The 11,994-nt window shown below is 43.9% G+C and overlaps 1 protein-coding gene across 1 annotated transcript in view; it reads right to left on the bottom strand.

The window, feature by feature from the left end:
- Positions 1 to 543: 543 nt before the first annotated feature.
- AKIRIN2 (akirin 2) overlaps positions 544 to 11,994 on the bottom strand; it is a 38,620-nt gene continuing 27,169 nt past the window's right edge. Inside the window, exons 3-5 of the mRNA XM_077487271.1 lie at positions 10,504 to 10,650; positions 3,284 to 3,355; positions 544 to 1,255 (exon numbers count right to left, since the gene is read on the bottom strand). Coding sequence (XP_077343397.1) covers positions 1,245 to 1,255; positions 3,284 to 3,355; positions 10,504 to 10,650 — 230 coding nt within the window. The 3' untranslated portion in view covers positions 544 to 1,244. The remainder of the gene's footprint in view (positions 1,256 to 3,283; positions 3,356 to 10,503; positions 10,651 to 11,994) is intronic.

The raw sequence follows: 11,994 nt of genomic DNA, 5'->3' as shown, positions 1-11,994 counted from the left end.
CTTTACCAGTCTTCCCATGGCATCATGTATCCTATCCGGTGGGAGGAGTTCAAGGTTTCTGGAACAAGTCAGCCTTAATATGAAAAATATCCAAGCTCCTGGTCCCCCAGCAACCTCGTATTGCTTTGTGGAATTAGCCCATTGAGAATTTACCTCGCTCTAAGCAATGCCTGATTGGGAGTGAAGCAATGCTAGTCCCCTGGGGGTTTCACTCTTCTGTTCTCTTTCCATTGCGCCCCCCCCCCCCCCCATTATCCTTATTTTGAAGTGTTACAGTCAGATGTTATTTAGAACAGCAACAGGTTTAGCCCAGTTTAATTACTCTCAAGAGGCAGGTGAGTATCTTATGGTTTTTTGTCGCTTCAGCTTACTGGATGAAAAGGGATTGTGCCTTTTAAAGTTTTATTTTTTCTTGTTCGAATACTGTGTGTTTTTATGTGTTGTTTCTGTTAGCCTGGGTCAGAGCTCTGGCTGTTGTAACAATTGATATGTCCTGTCTCCATCATTGAATTTTCAAATAAAAAAAAATGATTGAAAGTAAAATACATCTGAAAAAGGAGCGCTTTTCTTTTTTTATTTATTTTTTTCAACTAAATTCCAGTACTACAAGGCAGTTAAACAATGATAGACGGGAAAAAATTGCATTAAACATTTGTTAAAGAATGATAGAATAAATAAAAACTAACAAAACAAAATCATAAATCCATCTTTACCATTTTCCCCAAAGTCCTTTAAAATAGACATGCCCTTTTTATTGTATTCTCTTGGTCAAATATGTTGAATGTAACTTGGAAATTGTCCCATGAATGATGTCACCATATTGGCGATTGATACTGCTTTGTAGTGCACTGTTAAAACCTTCCTGAAAATCCATCAAAAAAAAAAAAAAAAGCTATTTTCACTTATTTACACAACTAGCATAGGGCATGTTCTTGAACATCAGCTTTAAACCATAAAAAAAGAGAAAAAAAAAAAAAAAACACATTAACAAAAGAAGCCAGATTTTAATGATACAGCAAATGAGGCCACTGGTATATCAATACAGGTAGCTTAGATCCACATCCAGGTGGCACTGACATCAGGGAACACTCCAAAACCAGTTGCTGCATAAGAGTGGTTGCCACTGACAAAAGCTTGAAATAAGCTGTGTTCACAGGGGAGGGGATTATGGCATTGCCGCAGTTCTTAACTAGGACATCTTGCAGCAAAAAAAAGGAGCACAGCCAAGGAAGGCATAGAACAATTCATGAGACATCTGTGGGTAAAAATTAAAAGAAAAAAAAAAAAAAAGCAGTTAGAAAATATAATTAAGTCACAAACCACCTTGAAGATTAGTAACAAATCTATGCCAACATTAGGTAGAAACATACAGGACAAACCTGTTAGTAGATTCAAACCAACCTCTCAATGTTTTTAAAACATGATTTTTCATATAACCAAGCATAATTAAACAGTGCCTTCTCTGCAGGAATGCAATGACCTAATTGGTATTCAAAACGTATCCATGATTGATCTGAGAATTGTGTACTTTGTATTTTTTAACCAAACATTAAACAGAACCAAGATGCCAAGATTCTGGCGTTTAACAGTACAATGAGTACAGAGAAGTCTTCCCCTGTAGGAATCAATACATCACTATTTTGATGTCTGCATCTGCCAAGTGGTAACCCAGGAGTATGGAAACCGAGGGATTAACAGTTCCAAGAATGTAATAGTGGTTGGATAAGAAATGGCTGCCAGCCAAAAAAAAAGTCTGGTGTACAAACTCCCTTTGTAAAACTCAGCTGATCTATTAAACTGTGTTCCAGACAGCAAGTCATTATTTGCAGTATAGTGCAACCAGAAACTTAGCAGGTCCTAGTTCACGAGGGATTACTCTAGTGTAAACCTGTGTAAAGACTGTTTGCCCAGGTGTTTTTTGCATCCTTGTACAGGCAGTCAAATTCATTTTCAATTGGGATGCAGAGGCTGCATGGACACAGCTACTGCTCCCAATTTCACAGTCGTGCACTCGCACAGTCCTGAACACCCCAACCACTGTCAAATTGAGAGCAACGGCTGTATTTCTGCAGCCGCTGCATCCCAACTAACATGAATTGGGAAAACACCTGTGTGTCCCTGCATGGTTAACCACTTCAGACCCGGAAGATCTGGCTGCTCAATGACCGAGCACTTTTTGTGATAGGACACTGCGTTGCTTTAACTGATAATTGCACGGTAGTGCGACGCTGTACCCAAACATAACTGATGTCTTTTTATTCCCACAAATAGAGCTTTTTTGGTGGTATTTGATCATCTTATTTTTTTTGCGCTATAAACAAAAAAAACGACAATAAAAAAAAAAAAAAAAAAAAAAAAAGTTATATATATATATATATATATTTTATCGTGACTGCGACATTATGGCGGACACATCTGACATTTTTGGACAATTGAAAATTATACAGAGCAGTGCTCTTAAAAAAAAACAAAAAAATGCACCGATTACTGTATAAAAGTCACTGGCAGGGAAGGGGTTAACACTAGGGGGGCGATCAAGGAGTTAGCTGTGTTCCCTGACTGTGTTCTAAATGTAGGAACTGAGGGAGGGGGACTGACTATAGGAACTCACGATCTGCATCCCCTCTTAGAACAGGGATTTGCGCACACACACACACACGTTCTGCCTCACGTGTCCACAGGTCATGAGCATCAGTAGCCCCCCACCCCAAGTGCAGGGGCCATGGGCACACACCTGCTATCCTGCTTAAAGGAGCTGACATAGCTACAACGGCTCATACCGACCTGCCTCATAATGATGGCGGCTGGTCGGCAAGTGGTTAAACATAGCCCTTCCATGGGTGTACACTTCATCTGTGTGAACGAGGCCCTAGACTAAACAGACTTGTGACTCATGTAGCTAGCATATCTGGGATTTCCAGGTATAAATAATTTGATAATAAAACACTAACCATACATGTTACAATTCTGGAGGAGCTGAAGTTGGTTACAAAAAAATGAGTATGCTGGATGAACATTCACAGCCTGGAGAGCAACTATAGGAAGGGACACAAGCCTGGCATTGTGTGCAAAAAAGAGCAAAAAAAATGCTGGATAATGTCTTTAAGAATGTGAAGCCATCTATGGAAAGCAGGCCAGTTTACTTCACACAGCAATTCTGAATTACAGCTGTATTACTATAGCATAACATTCTAAAACAAGGCATGAAGACTGATGCAGAATTACAATGTATTTATGAGTTGGCAGTATGAACAGAGCAAAAAAGTCAAGAAAATATACTTACAGCTAGCAGGCTGTTCTCCATATCGTCGCATAATCTGATCATGAGTGAACTTCACAAAAGCATCATATTGCTCTTTAAAGAAAAAAAAAATAAATTAATTTGCCACTAAGATACAATTTGATGTGCATTTCAAAAGAGGCAAAGCAAAATGGACATGTTATGTTATATGAGCTACAGCAAGAAGGCAAGTTAAAAAAAAAAAAATATGTTGAAAATTCCCCCCCGCCATCATACTTACCTGTAAAATACTTTTATTGGAGTACATCATGGGACACAGGCTAATATTCATTACCCACTGGGACTTTCTAGAGCAATAGCATAGAGGTCGACCGATATATCGGCCGATATTTGCAGTTTTTTAAATAATCGGCATCGGCCGATTGTGCTGATAAAAAGCCATGGGAATTTGAAATGACTTCTGTAATAGAAGTCAGTGCAAGTTGACTGAGTCGTCATAGAAACGTCTTTCCTCCTCTCTGGGCAGGCTGCCAAGAAAAGAACAAAATGATACAATGTTTACACTTGAATGAATGAAGTCATCTCAGTGTGTAGACGTTCTCAGTTTAACCATTTAAAGACTAAGGGTCCTTTCACACGGGGCGGATCAGTTCTGATCCGCCCCGTGGATATCCGTTTGCTCAGCGGGGATCACTCCGCCGATCCCCGCTGAGCAGGGAGATGACAGCTCCGTCTCTGCACCCTGCGCAGGGACGGACCTGTCACAGTGCCGCTCTCCCCTATGGGAGATCGGATGACGACGGACCGCAGTGCCCGTCGTCATCCGATCCGATCCACAGACGGATGGAAAAATATTTTCCTCCGTTACACTTTTTCGGATCGGAGCGGGTCGGATGTCAGCGGACATGTCACCGCTGACATCCGACGCTGCATAGAGCTCTATGGAGCACCCGTTCAGGTCCGCCTGAAAAACTGACAGGCGGGCCTGAACGGGACGTCGGTGTGAAAGAGGCCTAAATCTTTTCTGACACTTGTTGCTTACAAGAAAAAATCCTGTATTTTCTGCCAGAAAAATCACTTAGACCCCCCCAAAAATGATATATTTTTTTTTAGCAGAGATCCTAGGGAATAAAATAGCGTTTTTTTATGTCACACGGCATTTGCACAGAGGTCTTTCAAATGCATTTTTTGGGAAAAAAATATACCATTTAAAAAATAAAATAAAAACAGTAGTTAGCCCATTTTTTTTTTTTTTGTCCAAAAGTTTTGACTACCCGTTTTTATTTAATATATAGTTTTTTTTTTTTTTTTTTTTTTATCTAAATCATACATACAAGTAAACTGATTGGAGGTTTGTTTTGTTTAATAAATGTAAGAAATTTTCTGTATCACTTATGAAGACTGCTTTCACACTGGAGCGCGCAGGCATTGATGGTAAAACGCAAGTTTTAGCGGCTCTTTACCATCATTTTAGCGGTGCTATTTGGCTGCTAGTGGGGCACATATAACCCAGCTAGCGGCCAAGGAAGAGGTTAAATGCGCCCATGAAGCACCGCTGCCAAATCGCATTGCATGCGCTTCAGCAGTGGTGCCCATTCATATCAATGGGCAGGAGTGGTGGAGGAGCGGTGTACACCACTCCAAACGTGCTGCTTGCAGGACTTTTTTTTAAGATCCTGCCAGCGCATCGCCTCAGTGTGAAAGCACTCTGTCTTTCACAGACTGCAGGGGAGCCATTTTGCAGGCGCTATTTTTAGCCCAAAAGCGCCTTAAAGCGGGAGTCCACCGGGACTCCGCGTTTTTTTTTTTTTTTTTAAAAGCCAGCAGCTACAAATACTGCAGCTGCTGACTTTTAAATAGTGACACTTACCTGTCCAGCGCGCCCGCGATGTCGGCACCCGAAGCCGATCGCTCGCTCGTCTGGCGGGTCCTGCCGCCGCCATCTTGGGTATGGGAATCAGGAAATGGAGCCTTTCGGCTTCATTTCCCGGTTCCCTACTGCGCATGCGCGAGCCGCGCGGCGCAATCCGGACGGTCCCCGCTGCCTCTGGGAGCTGTGTGTTTCCCAGCAGGCAGCGGGGCACTTGCTGAAGGGGGCGGGCGCTTGCGGAAAGGGGCGTAACGTACGCCCCTTTCCGCAGAGAGCTAGCCCGGAAGTGGGTGCAGTTACCTGGATTATCCAGGTAACTGCTCCCCCCTGAAAGGTGCCGATTGTGGCGCCGGAGGGGGGGGGGGGGGGGGGGGGGATTCCGATGAGCGGAGGTCCATTTTAGGGTGGACCTCCGCTTTAAAAACGCCCCAGTGGGAAAGGTGTGTTAGATCAAGGGGGGATTAAAAATAAATAAAAATAAAATCGACCTAACATATCGGCCCAAAAAAAAAAAAAAAAAAAAAAAAAAAATCGGCATCATATATCGGCTGCCATGATTTCTAAATATCGGCATCGGCCAGAGAAAAACCCATATCGGTCCACCTCTACAATAGCCTTGAGGGAAGGAGGCACTCTGCCAAACAATAGCCATCAAAACGTATACACAAAGCACGTGGTACACGGACCAAAAGCCAAATCCTTGGCTGCTCGAACATCCACTTGATCAAATTTTGTGAACGTATGCACTGAAGACCAGGTAGCAGCCTTACAAATATGAGGAACAGATACCTGATGGCAAAAAGCCCAGGGGTACCTAAACCCCTGGTAGAATGAGCCCTCATACTCAAGGGAGGAGCTTTACATTTCAGACCGTAGGCCTGATTGACCAACTAACGGCAATGGAAGCTTGCCTGCCCTTTCTTGGGTCCTTCAAATTGAGTCTGATCCTCAGATCTCTGCAGATCTAGACAAATAAACTCAACTGTCCGGACAACGTCCAAGGAGTGCCGTTGTCTCCCTTCCTTCGAACAATGGCTGAGAGGGGGGAAAAGAAAGGAAAATGACAGATCTCCCTAGTAACAGCTTTTCTAGCATTCGCTAGGGTAGACACCACTGGTCCCGAGATGCCACAGTTTAACACCCTGGTTTCATTAGCCATGCTGGCAAATTTAGAAACTGTAAATTGGGGTGGAATATAGGACCTGGAGACAGTGAATCGGGGTGAAGAGGAAGGGTCCATGTCCCATCTACTGTCAGTCTCACAATCTCCAGGAACCAGGGCCTTCTGGGCCAGGCTGGTGCTACCAGAATGACTGGAACTCCCTCTCCGAATTCTGCGCAACAAATGTGGAAGGAGAGGGATCAGAGGGAAAGCATAAACCAGGGAGTACTGGCTCCATGGAACTACCATAGCATCTGCTCTGACTGCAAGAGGATCTCTTGTTCAGGACAAACTTCTGTAGCTTGTTGTTGAACCTGGATGCCAGTAGGTCGATCTCTGGCCATCCCCAACGTTGGCAAATTTCCTGGCACACCCCTGGGTGTAGGGATTATTCCCCTGGGCAGATTTGCTGGCGACTGAGAATGTGCCTTCCAGTTCTCTACTTCCGGGATATGGACTGCCAATATGATTGGCACATGTCCCTCTGCCCAGGCAAGCATGTGGTTCACTTTCTTCAGAGCCTTGGTGGTTTATATAGGCCACCGCAGTGGCATTGTCAGACTAAACCCCGATAGGGCAGTCCTGAGGCTCCATCATCCATGACCTTAGGGCCAGTCGTACTGCCCGCAATTCCAGGGCGTGGTTTTTGGGCAGGATCTGTTCTATCCTTGACCATTTCCCTTGAGCTGTGAGCCCCTCTAAAGGGTCACTGCTCAGCCTGAGAGACTGGCATCTGTAGTCAGTACTCTCCAAGTTACCGGAAGGGTCTTCCCTTTCACAGGTTCTGATCCAGGAACCACCAGTTTAGGCTTAAGCGTGCCCAAGGAGATAAGAGCATTGAATAATCCAGGGCTTTTCCTCTCCTGTTCCAAGCAAACAAGATGTCCTGTTGTAGAGGCCAGGAATGGAACTGGCCATAGAGCACTGCCTCGAAAGAGGATACAATCCTCCCTAGAAGACGCATACAGAGCCAAATGGAGGGTTGTCTGGTGCCCCCGATTCTTCAGGGCACAGATCCTTGCAGTTGGCAATACTGTTGCTTGGACCATATCTAGGATCAGACCTAAATACTTTAGACCTTGAGCTGGTTTCAAGGCTGACTTTTTGGCATTTATGATCCAGCCTAAGCTTTTCAAATACCGCACTGTATTGTGCTCTGTTCTAGAACCTGTAATGAGTGATCTCTGAGCAGGAGGTCGTCCAGATACCCAAGCACCTGGATCCCTATGGGCCCTTTAAAAGACCCAGTACTGGTGCCAAGAGCTTTGTGAACACCTGGAGAGCTGTAGCAAGCCCGAAGGGTAGAGCCACAAACTGAAAATTATGTTCCTCTACTGCAAATTGCAGGAACCTCTGATGAGGCTGAACGATAGGTACCGTATAACACGAAAAATCATAAGCCGCGCTTAAACAGAGACAAATGTAACCAACTACTTGTGCAGTAATATTAAGATATACACTGTACAGGGTACAACAACCCTATATATATGTATACGTGATGCAGGGCACATATGTGTTAATGTTCCAAATCCAAAGTCTCACTACTGTGATTCACTACATATGATAAAAATACATAACTTATAAATGCAAGAAATATATAAAGCATCAACACCCAGTGTATAAACAATAAATGCGTGTGTAGAACACCAAAAAAATAATTGACGTGAGGCTGTAAATAAGAAAACCTCTAAAAATAAAACATAATGTTCATGGAATCCAAACTGAGAAAAATCGTGTTCAGTCCACCACCAACATACGTTGAGATTTGCTGCTTACCAGATGGATATAACACGCACTTTTTTTCCCCCCTTAAAATCAGGGGGGGGGGGGGGAATCACGGGTGCGTGTTATATGCCGATCTCCACTGACTGAGTGGAGATGAGCGAGCGCAGCCGACATACAGAAAGCCGAGTGCATTCGGCTAGACTCTGCTCCTCTCAGTCCCGCTACTGACTGAGCAGAGCCGAGCACACTCTGCTTTCTGTATGTCGGCGGCGCTCACTAATCTCCGCTCACAGTCAGCGGAGATGGGCGGGACTGCGTGAGGAGCCAAGTCTAGCCGAGTAAACTTGGCTTTCTGCATGTGGCAGTGCTCGCTCATCTCCGCTCAGTCAGCAGAGATCAGCACCAATTTTAAATCAGCGGCTGGGCAATGCTGCACAAGGCTGCAGATGGACACAGATAAGGCTACATTGATGGGCATTTAAATGCAAGTTTTTTTTTTCCATTAAAATTCCCTCCTAAACTTGGGGTGCATGTTATACGCCAACAAATACGGTACACGTAAATATATTTATATCGATAGAGGCTAAAAAGTAATTCATCTGGACCGAGGCGGACAGACTCCATCTGAAAGGACTGGATTAGTAGATACTGGATCAGGGATCTTAGGTCCAAAGCTGGGCCCTGTGACCCCATTTGGTTTTTAAACCGTAAAAAAGGTTCGCTCCTTCATATACAGGAACCTGTACAATCACTGCTTGATGCACTAAATTATGTAGTGCCTGAAGCAATAAAAGTCTCCTTTTGGAGGATCCAAGGGAATGCTAGATCTTAAAAACCTGAGGGGGAACCCCCAACTCCAGCTTGTAACTGCAGGATATAATTGAGGTGACCCACTCATCCTGAATTGTTCTCCAAATGTTTGCAAAGTGCAGCAGCCTTCACTCCTGATAGAGTGGGAGCATCTCCTCAAAAGGAGGGCTTAGTACAGCGTTTAAAAGAATTTCAGACCCAAGGCTTTTTCTGGCCCTGGCCTTGCAGATTGCCCCTGGGCCCTAGGGCTCTGTTGGCGGCTGAGACATTTGAGGAAGCAGTCCCTGAAGTTTTAAACGAGTGACACCTGGTGCTTGCTTCACAGGAAGTAGAGAACTCTTCCCTCCGGAAATCTTTTGGATATATTGGTCCAAACTAACACCAATAAACGTTCCCCGCGAAAAGGGAAACCAGCCAATAACTTTTCACTAGGAAGCTCGGCCGACCAGTTCATAAGCTACAAAAGGCCATTTGACCTGATCCTTTACGAACTGGCCGATACCAATTGCTGCAACAGCTGGCTGAATAGCTGAACTGGCCAAAGAAAAAAAAAGGAAGCCTTTAATGACTCCAATTTCTTGTCAACAGGATCTTTCAAGCCATGTGCGTTATCTACCTGACAAGTTAAGTTCTTGTTTAAGGAAGAGGTTGCTGCATCCAAGGCGGACATGCTCCCATTTTTTTTATGAACTTATATATTCTTTGCGAGGCTCAGGTAACCAATTATCCAAATATATAATGCCTGCATCAAATGGATCTGATCGGTCAATCCCTTGATTTAAGAACCGTTTGTGGGACTAGAGACCCGGAGCTCAAACAAACTGTGCCATCCACCTTCACTTCCTGTGAAAAGACCCTTGGTCTAGCAGTGTCCATTCACCTGGAGATGAAGTATAACCCAACAGGTAATGAATATTAGAATGACTGTGTCCCATGATGTTTAAAAAAAAAAAAAAAAAAAAAAAAAATGTGCATTTCACCTGCACAATACTGCTGCAAAGTATTTTACTTTCTGTGCACCCTTTCACATGCATATAATTTGTGCCTTTATAAAACTCCCAGTGTCTTCTAGTCACATGAATGTATACAAAAAAAAAAAAAAAAACAGCATTTTCCAGAAAAAACAAAAACCACACCCTCAGCAAAACATGGAGGGGGGGGGGGGGGGGGGGAGGAGGAGAGGGAGAGGGAGAGGGAGAGGGAGAGGGAGAGGGGAGAGGGGGAGAGGGAGAGGGGGAGAGGGAGAGGGGGAGAGGGAGAGGGGGAGAGGAGAGGGGGAGAGGGAGGGAGAGGGAGAGGGAGAGGGAGAGGGAGAGGGAGAGGGAGAGGGAGAGGGAGAGGGAGAGGGAGAGAGAGGGAGAGAGAGAGAGAGAGAGAGAGAGAGAGAGAGAGAGAGAGAGAGAGAGAGAGAGAGAGAGAGAGAGAGAGAGAGAGAGAGAGAACCAATCAATATACACTGATTTTTTTTTTATCAAAAATAATGTAAACACATTTTGCCCAAAATTTATAAAGACATTCGATTTTTTTGGGATAGGTTTTATGGCAGAAACTGAAGGGGGGGGGGAAAAAAAAGCCCCCAAAATGTTCATAACTACAAACTTTACGGTAAAAACTAGAATTTTAAACAATGATAACATTGACGTAAGCAGATCTTTCACAAGCAAAGTGACTAAAACCCTACAGAAAATAACATACCTGCCAGTTTTGTGGTCAATATTTCTTCATATTCTTCACGAACTTTATCTTCCCTTTCTTTCAGAAGACGTTCACATATCATTCCAACTTGTCTTAGAGTAAACAAAGGCTGTTCTTTACGCAACTGTGACGATGATGTGGATGTGCCTACAAGACATTTTGATATTGAAAGTTTGAACTTAATTTACTGAAATCAATAAAATAAAAAATAAGAAAACACTTTTTTTTTTTTTTTTTTTTAAAAAAGGAGGACAATCGCAACTGGCACTAAAACAAAACGTTTTCTGACTCGTTGCATGCATTTGCAACTATTCTGACATTGTTACACAAAAGGAAATTACAACTGCCAACAAGTTAAAAGCTACAGCGCAGTTGGGACCCATTCACACTATAGTATGATGGTAACACAAACACACTTTAGCACAATGCATGTTATGTGCACTGGTGCAATGCACTGCTATCAAAATTGACCTTGCCAACTGACATTCATTTTGGCAGCGCACTGCAACAAGTCTGTCAGCAATGCACTGGGGCAGTGATTCTCAACCAGGGTGCCATGGAGCCCTAGGGTTCCTTTAGAGGTTGCTAGGGGTTCCTTCAGCATTGAGCAATTTCTGCCTCAGATAAGTTCCCACTGACACCAGTGATCTTTTTAGCTACCTGTAAGGAGGTAGTTCTTCCCAATGACCACAAATGTAAGGACCATTCTTCCCACTGACCATCACACTAATGTATCATAAGTTGTAGATTTATAATTTTTAGCAGTGGTTCCCTGAGACCAAAGAACTATTTCAAGGGTTCCTGTGTGTTGAAAAGGTTGACAAAGGCTGCACTGCGGTGACATTCAAAATGAAATCCCCACACAGGCCCATGAGCACTAGGCATCCGAAAAAATAAAAATTCCAGAAACTATGGCAGAAAAAGCTGCATAAAAAAAATGCTCAGGGGCTAGTATTGCACAGGAGTTTGAACGTTTGTGGGCATTTGCTTATATAACTTTTTTTTTCAAAAACATTTCCCTCTGCTCTTTTTTCACTTTGCATACACTTGAAAATGCAGAAAACTCCTAAACACAGCATTTATGAGCATCAAGCATTTTTTCTGCCCAAAAGTTCCTCTCAAATGTAATTTTTTTTTAATTTCATAGAGTAAGTGATGGTGGTTATAGCCAGTCAGATTCCCCCGCCCCCCCCCCCCCCCCCCCAGGACCGATCAGCAGGTCCAGGGCATATACCATTGGCCTGGATCAGATCATTACGGGGGGCATGCACACCCCCTCTCCCAGGTCATCGGGGGGGCTGGGGGCCCGCATGCCCCCTGTAATGATCTGATTCGATCCAGAACAGATCAATCTCCAGGCCCATGGCAATGGTATATGGCCTGGACCTGGTGATTGGTCCTGGCCAATTAGAGCCTTCCCCTGTCTGTATGTGTAAACACCGACAGGGGAAGTCATGTCATCTCTCGTGTCTTTTCGTTCCAGACAGAGTA

This window comes from Lithobates pipiens, unplaced genomic scaffold (assembly GCF_037356315.1).
Source record: "Lithobates pipiens isolate NorthernLeopardFrog02 unplaced genomic scaffold, aLitPip1_a1.2 Scaffold_18, whole genome shotgun sequence".
Taxonomy (NCBI): Eukaryota; Metazoa; Chordata; class Amphibia; order Anura; family Ranidae; genus Lithobates; species Lithobates pipiens.
Note: the sequence above shows the minus strand (reverse complement) of the source record. Positions and strands in the feature narration are given on the sequence as shown.